This window comes from Anabrus simplex, chromosome 5 (genome assembly GCF_040414725.1).
Source record: "Anabrus simplex isolate iqAnaSimp1 chromosome 5, ASM4041472v1, whole genome shotgun sequence".
Lineage (NCBI taxonomy): Eukaryota > Metazoa > Arthropoda > Insecta > Orthoptera > Tettigoniidae > Anabrus > Anabrus simplex.
This window is the reverse complement of record NC_090269.1, coordinates 364,603,891-364,618,318: the sequence shown is the minus strand read 5'-3', so window position 1 is coordinate 364,618,318 and position 14,428 is coordinate 364,603,891. Positions and strand designations below refer to the sequence as shown.

Sequence of the window (14,428 nt, the reverse complement as noted above, 5' to 3'; positions counted from 1 at the left end):
AATATCTGGGAGAAATCATAACATATAACCTCAATGAAAAGCCAGCAGAATAAATAAACTGACCAGAGCACAATATGTCACCAAGAATACCTACAACAAAAAAGGCCTGTCAATAGCAACATAATTAAAACAGTCATTCAACCAGAAATAACATACGCAAGCAAAACCATCTTCAAAACAACTGACACTGCACAAATAGACAAAATACTCAAGATTAAGAGAAGAATCATTAGAACATGCATCAACAAATCATACCAAAAAGATGGACACTGGAGAGTAGCTTCTAATGAAACAGTCTACAAGGAAACAGAACCAGTAATGAGCTCAATCAGGAAGAAACGCATTTCATTTTTTGGACATCTAATCAGGTCACCAGAGAACAGGATCATCAGGAGAATAATAGAAAAGTTATGGAATAATAAGTGCAACATTAAGTGGATTACAGAAATCAAGGAGGATATGGATGAACTACAAATTACAGTGGAAGACCTAAGAAACAAAACTGACAAAATCAAGAAACTCACAGACAAAAAAACCAGACTGCAAATCAGAATCAACAGACAATAGGAAGGGTGATTTCCGATTAAGAAAGAAAGAAGGATAAGATCAGAGAGAATGATGAAGTACTGACAAAACTAAAAAATTCTTTGTATAAAGTTGGCTAGAGTGGTCCAATGAAGGCCATAAAATGTAAATAAATAAACAGGTTCCTACATTAACTAATATAAATATCTATATATAGCAAATGTTTCATGACGTAACCTCACAAATAATGCGATCGTAAACTAATAATTATACTAACGAGTGGATGTACATCACAAGTCATAATAATAATAATACAGTAATAATTTTTTTTTTCTTTTTATGCAGAAGTGTGGGAAATCTTTCATGAGACACTTGTGAGGGTCCGCACTCCACAAGTGTGTGAGATTCCTACTCACTAAAACCCACACACCCTTTTCCCACAACGTATATCTCCGCCCCGGAACCGCTCTCGCATTACTTCAGGGCGGTGTCGTGCTAATTTCTCAGGTTTCTTCTTCCTTTATTTCTCCTTATTGCTGTTCATGAGCATTCATATCTCTCTTTTTCTGACATAGGATGCCTTCTACACATACTGTTACCTGATCCCAAGATTCTTGGTTTCGTAGCATCACCTACAAAATAGTTTCTGGCGTCAACTCTCCTTGCTCAGTATCTAAACATCTTCTCTGAGTTGACCAATGATAGCATACGAAAAATGTGTGAAATACATTGTCTACATCATTGCAATAAATACACACCGAGTCGCTCGCTCTACCTACTCTATGTAGAAATTTCCGGCAGTATCCTTGACCCGTCAATAGCCTATGAATAATAACACAGTAGAGGTTTCCACCTATTCAATACTAATATGTATTTACAATATTTTAAATTACATGGAACTAGTTTCGACCCACCTAGGGGTCATCATCAGCCATATTAAAGTATAAACAACTCTTGGCGAAATCCTGCGTAATGTAAAAGTTAACCTCACCATGAGCTCGGGCAACCCAATCCGTTAGGCGTGGTATCAGCCGCTTAGTCGATTTTCCTCAAGGATCTTCCTCCCATCTTTGCTGCCACCGCTCCATTCGTTGCCTATAAGCTATCTCCTTAGCACGCTTCTTTCCGAGCTCTCCTTTGAGTTCGCCAGACTTCCTGTCTCTCTAAGGCAAGTAAATCAATCAGTGTTACCGCTGCTACCATAAGAACTGCAGGTTCGGATACTGTGCGATATGCATTTGTAATACGCAAAGCTGATCTCCGCTGTACCGCAGCTATCCTTCGCTGGTATTTTTTAAACTTCAGAGATTCAGCCCAGACTTCGGCACCATATAGAAGTGTTGAATAAACTATCGACATCAGAAGTCGTCGTTTGCTGACTTCGGACCTTTAACATTGCTTATTAATCTACTTAGCGCAATCGTTGTTTTCACCACCTTATCTGTCACCCGTTTGATATGATCCCAAAAAGTAAGTTTGGTATCAAGTGTCACTCTGAGGTACTTTATACTTCTAGATGTTTCAATTTCTGTTTGTCCAATATACATTGGAATGACAGTCGTGATCCTTTTTCTTGTCAAGAGAACGATCTCTGTTTTATGATCTGCCAGCTGTAATCTGTAATTCGTCATCCAATCTATCACCCGTCGCATTACTTGATTTAGCTTAAACTGAGCCAACTCCAAATTTCGAACAGCTATCAAAACAGCTATATCATCAGCATAGCCCACTAGCATTGTGTCTTCCGGCATCTCTAACCTCAGCAATCCATCATACACTATGTTCCACAGATTTGGGCTAAGGATGGACCCTTGTGCTGCACCAGCTGTGAGCCATTTCACTCTCTGTCCATCTTCTGTGTGATATACTAGAGTACGATCTTTCAAATAATTTCTCATTATGCGCACGAGATATTCTGGTAGTTTGAAAGTATTTTGAAGAGCTTCCAATATGTCATTCCAACTTATCGAGTTGAAAGCATCACGAGGATTGTCACTTTTTGTGAATGATGATTACCCATTTGTGCCCTTTTAGCTGTATTCAACAATTCCCATACTGCATCGATTGTCGAATGTCCTCTTCGAAAACCATGTTGACAATCAGGGAGGTCCCCAGCTAGTTGAACTGCTGAAAGTATTCTTGGCTGCAAAAGTTTCTCTAATCCTTTACCAGCAGTATCCAGCATACATAAAGGCCTATAGCTCCCAGATTTCCCTTTGCTTATTAAAACTAGCCAAGCTGTTTTCCAGCGAACACTAAACACCCCCGATAGCAGGCACCTATTGTACATTTTCAGCAGTAGTTGTGGACAGAAATCTGCTATCAGCTTTAGTATCTATGCTGGAATACTATCTGGTCCTGGGGCCTTTTTATTTCTAAGGGACCTAATCGCTCTCGTCAATTCTTCTTGTGTAAAAAGTGGTACATCATCTATGAAGTCGTCATCATCATTTTCATCATCATCATCAGACCTCTCACGATGATCTGGGAATAATGTATCTACAATATCCTGCATTGCATTTGAGTCCATGATAATAATAATAATAATAATAATAATAATAATAATAATAATAATAATAATAATAATAATAGGATTGTGGCGATGTTTAGTAAATTCACAGAGGCTTGCAGACTGAACGCTGAAAGGCATAACAGTCTATAATGATAATGTATGTATGTATGTATGTATAATAATAATAATAATAATAATAATAATAATAATAATAATAATAATAATAATAATAATAATAATAATAATAATAATAATAATAATAATTCTTCAAGCTTGATACTTGCATTATTTACCCATGGGTGAGAGAATATTGTTTTCAAGTTATATCAGTTTATCACACTTGCATCAATGAGATCGGTCATCTTCGTATGGTATCGTTTTCTCGTTATATACACTTGCGTGTTCTGTCCTCGAAATTCAAAGGCAATGTCGGAATCAATTAGTAATGCTCGTCGACTGCTTTTCTCTAAAAGAAAATTCAAAATGAAAGAGGATAACATGTTTTCGTAATAAATGTGTAGAATACATTACTGATTCCAGAGGGTAGTTTATGTTTTCTTTTGTTAGAAAAATTTTGGAAAGGCTGTTCCCATGTAAATTTGTAGCGAGGAGGTTATCATTTCTCTATGTGCGCTTGAAATAAGTTTTCATGATACATATACGGTTAGGTTAGGTGACGCTGTTTGAAGAAGAAAACTTGTACGTTTGCCACAGAGGCCTCTGGATTGATACTGTAATTTTTTCAGAATGAAATTAAACATATACTGTCACATAGTATTGGATTTCGGGAAGTAACAAACGAGTAAGCCGTAATTTGGATATCATCCTCGAAAACGCAAGTTTTGAACTAACTGATTGCCATTTCATACCAATTTTAATGTGTATGGGTTTTTCCCGACTATTACGAAAAATCGGATGTATCAACAATCCGTTATGGCGAGTACGTTTTCCACCGTTATGAATTCTCGCTATAACGGACTTCTACTGTAATATATTTTGCTAATGTTATTCTTCATATTAATAACTATACTGTTCAGAGTAGCAGTGTTTTACATCCAATATTTTATTTCAATCCTTTTTTATTTATATTATTGTCATATGAATTGGCATATATAATGATAATAGATTATAATATTTTGATATATTTTAAAATATTTATTGGAATTTTGCTTTTACTAAAAATGCATTTTTCAGATAAGCTTGATCAGAAGATACATCAGGCTGCCCAGAAGTCTTTGGAAAGGATAGCAAGGATAATTGCTGAACGTATTCGTGGCCAGTAATGTGTCAGATGATGACAATTCTTCACCTAATGTGATAAATCAGAATCTATCTTAATGTGAGAGAGATTCATTAGATTGAATAGTTATTAATGACTTTGTACCATTTTGAATATTCTCTGTATTGATTTTGTTATAAACAATTACTTGCATTCCCTTGTTCTTATGGAATATTACTTGCAACTCTCTTCTTGCCATATTTGTGTTCCATTTGTTTCTTGGTTTTGCTTTTTATAGACTACCTAAGAATGGTGGAGTGTGTACTATTGTACTAATAAACTATATTATTTCTTCAATAGAAATTGGAATTAATTTATTATCGCACAATCTATGTAGGTCTTAGTTCATCCCGTGCAGTTGTACACATTGAGAGACAATATCTCCTACTGCTCTTGGGCCTTCTCAAGGGTTCCACTTCGTTTAAAGATAGGCCAACCAGTTTGAGGTCATTAGTGAAAGATTCCCACCACTTGTTCCGTATTTGGCCTGTGGTCCGTCCGGCTTGCCTTCATCTGCAGTTCCTACTAGGTAGATTTGAGTTGCTCAGTAGTTGCTGGTGCTGGTCCCAAGCACGAATAAAGGAGGAGGGTTGGGTGTCGGATTTGTAACCAGTCTCTGTAAAATAATTACTGCTCAGGGAAAGACAATATGTTTATTGGTCAAGAAAATTATAGCTACCAAGCTCAAGTTCTTAAGTATCTTCTAAAACAGGAGCCCTTCCAGGGAGAATAGATTGTTTATTGTTTTTAATTATTTGTGTTTCATGTCTGGTTCTTAGTCTGAATGGTCAGCATTGAGGCCTTCATTTCATAGAGCTCTGTCATCATTTCCCAGCCAGTTTGCATCAGGTTAATTCCTGTGGCTTGGAGACTGATTGTTTGTGTTTGTCTTGATTACGCAACTCTTGATTCACACACAACACATTACATTACCACAGAGTGAGTTGGCTATGCAGTTCTGGTGATGTAGCTATCAGCTTGCATTCAGGAGATAGTTGGGTTTGAATCCCACACTCAGCAGACCTGAAGATGGTTTTCTGTGGTTTCCTATTTTCATGCCAGGCTGTCCCTTAATTAAGGCTATGGTCGCTTCCTTCCCAGTCGTAACCCTTTCCTATCCCACCATCACCATACGATCTGTCTGAGTTGGTGTGACTTAAATAACATTACTATGCCAACCACAACAGAAACATGATGGGTGAATTAATCCCTTCACAGAGGGTTGGTATCAGGAAGGGCATCTGATCATAAAACTTGATCATGCCCACAATTGCACCTCACATCACATCCACACCACCATCAGGATGTGAGAAAAGTAGTGGAAAAAGAAAGAAAGTATTGTGTTTCATGAAAGTGCAATTACATACATACATACATACATACATACAAACATACATACATACATACATACATACATACATACATACTTGCATACATATATACATACATACATACATACATACATACATACATACATACATATCCCACGTCGTTCCATCTTAAGCGATGGGTCGGCGAACGAGGCTTCTCCACCAATTCCGATCTCTGAACTTCTCTCCTTCTTCGATGCTTTCCAAAGTATGTCCTCACTGTTCAATGTCAATCTTCACCATGTCCTTGTACCTGAGTCTTGGTCTTTTGTCTTTCAAGTTTTAGATCATACATTTGTTTCGGTAACCTGTTATCTCCCATGCGTCGCATTTGTCCATACCATCTCAGTCGCTGCACTGTTATTTTGTCCCACAGTCTTACAACTTGAGCCTGCTTGCAGATTTCCTCATTACGGACTCTGTCCCTCCATGTGCAATTATAGTGTTTAATTTCACGCAGGTATTAGAGACCGAGCAGAGTGGCCGCAAGTGTTAATGTGCTACAGCTATGGAACCAAGCACAACGTTCAGAGGACAGGTGGATTTGAACTCCTCCGGTGGCTGTCCTGAAAATGGTTGTCTGTGGTTTTCCATTTTCACTTCCAGTAAATACTGGGGAAGTTTCAGTTGACCAGAGCCAGTTTCATTGAGACTGGCATCACTGAGGGCATCCAGCCATAAAAGCATGCCGTATAATTTCACCTTACTTCATTCCCAACCCCATATTAGGAAACGGGACTAAGGAGTAGACATATGATACAATCAGACCCGGTTATACAAAACATTTCTGAGATTAATGAGGAAAAATAGCTGTCAGTCAAATTGAACTTTGATTTTCTATTGTATAAAAATTAATCCAAGATCATTTTTCCTTGATCTATACGTTCAGATTTGACTGCCAGATTTTCTTTCGTTAATCTCCTTGAACCTAGATCATAATCATTCATGTTCACCTTCAGTATTGCTAAAGATTGTTGCATATTTTTAATTTTTCAGAAGTGAGGTTATTTAGCCTTATGTGCAATATAAACACATTACTATTACTTTGTTTTACTTACTACTTCAATAATTACAGATTTTATGAATTTTGAGTTTGGAAACAAAACTTTTTTGCACTATATATATTTTTATTTTTTTTATTTTTTGCGGGGATGTCAGATTATTCCGATTTTTCATCTGAAGAAGAGGATTTGATTTTATAGAGAGCTCCTTGCGTCTTTCAGCAGAGAAGCAATCTGATGATTGAAATGGACAAAAAGAAAGGTCAAAATGATATTTTGTTTATTGAAATATGTTGAAGGACTGGAATTAAGTTTAAGGGACATCTACTAAAAAAGGTCACCCACGTGTATGTTATTAATAACTCTCTGGTTTTATGCCACAGGAAGTTTCCAATTGGTTGTTGCTGATCTCTTTAACATTGATAAGTCAACAGCTTCCAGAACAGTTCGTGAAGTGACCAAGCAAATTGCTTTGTGGTGACTGGAATTCATAACCATGCCTACTGCGCCATTTCGAGTCTAAATCTCGCGGCGTTCAAGAAAAATCCACAGCTAATGTCGGAGAACATTTCAGGGATTACAGCAAATATTTTAAATTTTTTTTACGTGAATTCGAATGAGTGTTATTCAATTCAACGCTCTTCCATTTACGCCAGACAAGTTTTACAAACGTTTCAAATTTAAATCAATCTCAGAATCACCAAATATTTACTAGCTATACCATAATATTAATTTATGTATTAATATTGTAATCTATAAATAATAATAATGAATTAAATCTTAATAACTATTATTTATTCAAAAATATAGAATATGATGGATAAATTAAATCTATCTGAAGCTCGAATATTTATCAATATTTACAATAATATTCCTTTAAAAGCACTGGTTGAATATCATCGTCTCCATCTTAAACTGTCATATCGTTTAACAAAAAAATATTAATCTCAGCTTCTTTCTAAGCTCTTGACTGTAAAATTAAATATATAATTGTTCTCATATAAGTCTTCATAGATTGGAATTATTTAAATAAAATTATCCTATCTTAACACAAATTGTTTCTCACATCTTCGACCGGGCGAGTTGGCCGTGCGCGTAGAGGCGCGCGGCTGTGAGCTTGCATCCGGGAGATAGTAGGTTCGAATCCCACTATCGGCAGCCCTGAAAATGGTTTTCCGTGGTTTCCCATTTTCACACCAGGCAAATGCTGGGGCTGTACCTTAATTAAGGCCACGGCCGCTTCCTTCCAACTCCTAGGCATTTCCTATCCCATCGTCGCCATAAGACCTATCTGTGTCGGCGCGACGTAAAGCCCCTAGCAAAAAAAAAAAAAAAATCTCACATCTTCGAGGATGAGGCTTCGTATTAAAGTATTAAACATTCAAGAGTTTGTTATGTCAAAAGTAAATTATTTGAATAAAATGTTTGAAATGTTAAAATCTCATGATATAAGAAATAAAATATTTTTGATACCAGTATTAAGAACGATTATTTTGATATCCTTTTTTTTTTTCCATATCAAACCTACACAATTAGACATACACAATTAGGTGTACACAGAATAAGATCAGTTTCAAATATGTAGCTTCCAGTGGCTACCTACCATAATACATACAGGGTGGCCCACTTATACATTTCACCGCAGATATATCTGGAACAACAAGAGATATTGAAAAATTACTTTCATGGGCATGAAGCCAGGGAAGGGGCTAATTACATCAAATACTATGAGCCAGTCAAAAACGTAGGAAAATAGTATTTTCAACATCAATTTTTTTTTTAATGGACAACCTGTATTATTTCGTGCACAACCATTAACATGAAAAATCACATAAGTAATGGCGTTTGTTTCATCGCAATAGGTCAATTACATCTCGAGATATTGCAGCGTGAAATTGATGCTTGAGATAAACAAAACGCACAGCAGTTGCACATCCCGAAAGGTCCAGCGCAAACCTCACGGTCCTCTTACTCGCGATATGATTGCCGTTCTATGATGCGACAGGCGCTGTACTTAATGTTATTTGCACTGTTATGAAGAAGCTTGAAACAATACCTATTTCCAGTCACACACAATGGAATTATAAAGAAAGGAGTTGCTCGTTCGTGTTCTATTGATCTCTACTACTGTACAGTACTGGAATGGACATAACGATAACGAAATTGAATATCACCGGTCGGGGTATTACAAAATCAATCGCTGATGGAGGATCTACCAGAGGGGGAAAATGTTGGTTTACTGTACATAGTTGAACGTCAGAGCCTCCGTGGCTCAGACGGCAGTGCGTCGGTCTCTCACCGCTGGATACCGTGGTTCAAATCCCGGTCACTCCATGTGAGATTTGTGCTGGACAAAGCGGAGGCGGGACAGGTTTTTCTCCGGGTACTCCGGTTTTCCCTGTCATCTTTCATTCCAGCAACACTCTCCATTCTCATTTCATAGCATCTATCAGTCATTAATACATCACTTTGGGAGTGGCGACCCCATCGTACTAACAGCCTTTTTATGCTTCATTCATTACATCCCTGACCTGGTCAATGACTGGAAAACAGGTTGTAGGTTTTCATTTTCAGTTGAACGTCAATTACATAATGTTGCATGACAAGTACAGGACATGTTACTGAACATTTTTAATTACTACATTAGGCTACACATGAAATTTTGCACAGGGTGAAGTGTTGACATAAACGTATGTTTGTACAGTAATACGTACAAAACGAACAATATTCTCAGAAACACACAAACATGTACGTCGGTATGCAACCGAATTTCTCACAACAGAAGCTCTACCAAGCATGTTCGAAGAGATTGCCATTTACATGGCAACACCGCTGTGCACGCTCCTACACTGATCGACTCACTGCTGCCAGTATTTCTGGTGTTATATTAGCACATGCAGCGGTAATACGGTCTTTCATGTTGTCCATTGTTGTTGGAACCTGCTGATACACATTTTTCACATGTCCCCAAACAAGAAAATCTAATGGGCTGAGGTCCGGCAATCGTGCTGGAAATCGCTGAACTGGACTGCCTTATCTTATCCATCGAATTGGTTACTGTTGATCTAGTGCATTTCTTGCCACTATGGCATTATGCGCAGGGCATCCATCATGCTGATACCACATCACTTGACGCAAATAAAAAGGAGGTCTTCCAGTGGTACAGGTAAGGTACGTCTCAAGAACTGCCTGTACTTTCGTCCAGTCAAAGTGTCATCAAACCGGGCGAGTTGGCCGTGCGCGTAGGGCCGCGCGGCTGTGAGCTTGCATCCGGGAGATCGTGGGTTCGAGCCCCACTGTCGGCAGCCCTGAAGATGGTTTTCCGTGGTTTCCCATTTTCACACCAGGCAAATGCTGGGGCTGTACCTTAATTAAGGCCACGGCCGCTTCCTTCCAACTCCTAGGCCTTTCCTATCCCATCGTCGCCATAAGACCTATCTGTGTCGGTGCGACGTAAAGCAACTAGCAAAAAAAAAAAAAAAAAAGTGTCATCAATGCAATACGCCGTACAATACCACACCATTCATTGATGCTCCACTGACGTTGATGGTCTACCTGACGAAGCCAATGTGGGTTTTCCGTTGCACAGCAATGCATATTGTGTAAGTTGACATTCCCATGGTCTGTAAACGTGGCTTCATCGGTAAACGGTACCCTACGCATAACGTCATGGCTTTGCTGCAGAACCCACTGGCAGTGTTCCAGACAAATTTGAAAGTCATTGCTGTGAAGCTTTTGATGTAGTGACAAGTGGTATGGGTGGTATTTATGCCTGTGAAGAATGTGTAGCACGCTTGTTCGAGGGAGTCCAATCTGTCGTTCACGAGAATTGGCATGAGGTTTCATTGCAACGGCTGCCAGAACAACGACTTCTGCTGCTTCATGTGTTACTCTCTTGCTTTGGACCTGCAGTCGTGGAGACAAGCTTCCTGCACGTGATATCTTCTAACAATATTAGTGAAGGTAGGACGGGTTGGGTGATGTCTATTCAGGTAATGCTGTGCATACAGTTGTGCTGCTCGTGTGCCATTTTGGTGACATTCTCCGTAAAGTAATAACATGTCAACCATTTATTCATTTGTCAAATGCCTAGAAAGGATGGACAGGTAAATTAATGCCACGTTTAAAACAGTGATACCAATTACTGTGTACAGTACACCACTGTCATTTACCCGAACGTACCTCCAACAAGTCAACCTTCTTCGTGGAGAACCTTTCGCACACTACACAGCAGTGATGTCATATCGTTCCATTCCAGTACAGACCTTCAGAGGCGAGGGATGTATTGGATAGTGTAATGGCTCGGCTTACACTTACTGGTGACATTAAATTTCATTACAGTAACTTTGCTGTACGAATTATGTACATTTTATAATAGTACAATACAGAGTACTGCACTGTACCGTGTAGGTAAATAAAACACCCAAGTGAGAAACCGTTATTTACATGTCCTTTTGCTGTGGCAGGAAACCCTTCTCTTATTTTCATCCCCCTTGATAACAGTGCAAATAGCATTAAGTACAGCGCTAGTCGCATCGTAGTACGTTAATCACATCGCGAGTAAGAGGACCGTGAGGTTTGCGCTGGACTCTCGGGATGTGCAACTGCTGCGAGTTTCGTTTATCTCAAGCGTCAACTTCACGCTGCAATATCTTGGGATGTAATTGACCTATTGCGATGAAACAAACACCATTACTTATGTGATTTTTCATGTTAACGATTCTGCAAGAAATAATACAGGGTGTCCGTTTAAAAAGACGTAAGTTGATGTTGAAAATACTATTTTCCTACGTTTTTGACTGGCTCATAGTATTTACTTTAATTAGCCCCTTCCCTGCCTTCATGCCCGTGAAAGTCACTTTTCAGTATCTCTTGTTGTTCGAGATACATACCTGCCAACTTTCCCGATTTAGGCGGGAGACTCCCAATTTTTGACAGTTCTTCCTGCCTCCCGATTATTCTAATATTTCTCCCGATTTTAGCTTATTTTTTGTGAACTTCAAATATTTGTTTTGAAATCCCGTCGTTTCAACTTTTTTACGCCAGTGGCCGGAAGTCCTTTGCTCATTGGCCGCTTTCAGAAGAAATATCAATGCGACGAATGTGGGATGTTTATTGAAACCCGTATATCGCGATGCGTATATCGATTGTCAATCTCTCGTTCTCGTGTGCTATGTTCGTGTTCATTCACATCAGTCTAGTCGATTCCATTCTCTTTGGTCGATTCTAGAGACTAGTCACTAGATATAGAGTCTTTCTGAGTAATTTAGTGACAGAATTTCAATGATAATGACTAGTGACTTTTCTAGAGATTGTATGAGCCATTTGGAGATATTTCTGACTAATTTTAATTCATCTCGATATAAATAAAATAATTTGGATTTGGATTTTTGTTGCTAAGTCCATATCAGCGCCGAGGTATGAGAAAATGGGTGAACAAAATTTTATGTCAAATCGGGTTATAAGGAACTACAGTCTTCGCTATAAATAATTTTATTCACCCTGTTTGAAATGGTAGTTTAGGGGAAGGTGCCAAAAATGTAATTTTTAATCACCTATCTTACTGGTCATATCAAAAAGTACTAGATAACAAAAATTACAGAGAATACAATTTCTGATTATTTATGTCTTATTCAGTTTTACTGTACTGACTATAAGAATATTGGTCGGTGGTGATAGTGATTAAATTTTGAACATGGTTATGAGAAAAAAGTCATGAAAGAATGATCGCTTGAATAATAACACAAGAGGGAGTCATGAAAGAAAGGACGACTGACTTTACATTAGATGCTCTAATATCACCGAGTCGGAAGACAACTAAATGTGAAGGCCTCCAATATAGAAAGCTCATAAAATTGATCAACAATAACATTACATTGACCATTGTTTGTTGTGATGTGCTTTGTGTATTCTGCTGCCATTTATCTCAGATAGATGAGATTACTGCTGTGTATCGAGTATAACAGACTGCCTGAATATTGGCGGGAAGTAGATGGTGAATTAGATCTCTCTCTTCTTTAGCATGCTATTCCTCTGGTTCACAAATTTTCTGATACTACTGGTACATAACACACTGGATCATTATAGTATTCCAGGTATTCGATCCCTACTCTGAGGCAGTGATTGGAATGAGCAGTGTGCACATTTAAACGGAATAATTACACAGGAGTGTTTGCGGCTTTCTGCAACCTGGTCATTCTAGCTCTGAAACTTTGAACTGTTAGATCGACACCGTAGTACTTTTTGCTAAAAGTGGGAAAATGTGCTGTTTGTAAATTTATTGAATATTTCATACGACAGCATTTCATACGACAGCATTGGTTTTATTGCAAGCTGTCCACTTCATGGCCGTATCGATGAGTATAATCAACAAATTAATCTAAAAGGCCACCTAATCGATACTTTATTTCTTTTGCCTTTGGCCATGTCACACCGCTATCACACTAGGTCGTGCACGAAGGCAGTTCTCCAAGGCAACGCGGATTAAACATTTGCCAGATAAGATCGCGAGGCAAGCTGCCTGAATCAGATCGCCATTTTATATAACAGAAGCCACCACAGGGTTTTAGCAAGTTAAACGACTAACACAATTTCTTTTATCACATTCCGAAGAGCAATTCTCGGAAGTTAAACAGTCAACACGGCCTTTTAACCACAAGAATATCACTCAAGGAAGTTATTAAATATAAACAACAAATACCTGAAGACTGGTGCATATGACATAAACTTTCATTCAAGCACAAGTGTTTTTTGAATAAGTGCCTTACCATAGACACTTTAGAATATTTTAAAGTATGTTTATTAAAAACAAAGTGTTTAACATCACCACAGACGCGAATTTTAATTAAGTTATTATTTTCTCACAAATGCCTGAAGATTATTACAAACACAAACTTTTTATTCACGCCACCTAATGTTATCAAAAAGAATTTTACCATAGACGCTTTTAAATATTTTAAATATGTTTTTCATCATTTAAGTTTTTAAACACAATTGTAAACGATACTGTAATTTAAGTATCATTCACATAAATCTCCTTACCCCCCCCCCCCCAATCTTCCATTTCATTTAAAGCATCTAGAACAATAGTTTTTAGATTCCCATGGGATATAGTTTTAAGATCCAATGTGCTTGCTTTTAAATGTTATCATCTAAGATTTTTTATATACAGCTGAAGATGACCACTAAGTGGTCGAAACATGTATTGTGTTTGTTAATGTATTTTTAAGTTTGCCAAAGGCAAAAGAAATAAAGTATCGATTAGTTGGCCTTTTAGATTAATTTGTTGAGCATTGGTTTTAATCGCGACATTCATACTGACATCATTGTAATGACCTATGTTGACTTCAGTTGAGAAAACTATAAGGGCAGTCTTTCTGAGAATTCTGTAGCGAAGCACGGGTACACCAGCTAGTTATTTGATCCAAATAGCATTGCGCTTCACATAATCCGCATAATCGCTCGGGCGCTTGATGCAATGTATTAATCTATGCATTTGCTAAGTAATGGCATCTAAGCACATGACTGATTCACACATGTGGAGCATGAGTTCATACTATTTTCGGTATGCTTATCATAGACCGATCATCTCACTCACATACTTCCTGTGAGGGAATAGAGATGTGTAATTTTTAGCCTTGTAGCCTCGTATAGCAACAGTCGGGCTTTGAGACACTAAGTGTTATAAATATATCATAGTACTTTATTGTGCAAGACATGTAGATTAAGCAGTTTTGACCAA

General features: G+C 37.9%; 1 protein-coding gene across 1 annotated transcript in view; it reads left to right on the top strand.

The window, feature by feature from the left end:
- LOC136874123 (activating signal cointegrator 1) overlaps positions 1-4,469 on the top strand; it is a 109,032-nt gene extending 104,563 nt beyond the window's left edge. Inside the window, exon 12 of the mRNA XM_067147681.2 lies at positions 4,232-4,469. Within this exon, the coding sequence (XP_067003782.2) occupies positions 4,232-4,320 (89 nt within the window). The 3' untranslated portion in view covers positions 4,321-4,469. The remainder of the gene's footprint in view (positions 1-4,231) is intronic.
- Positions 4,470-14,428: the final 9,959 nt, after the last annotated feature.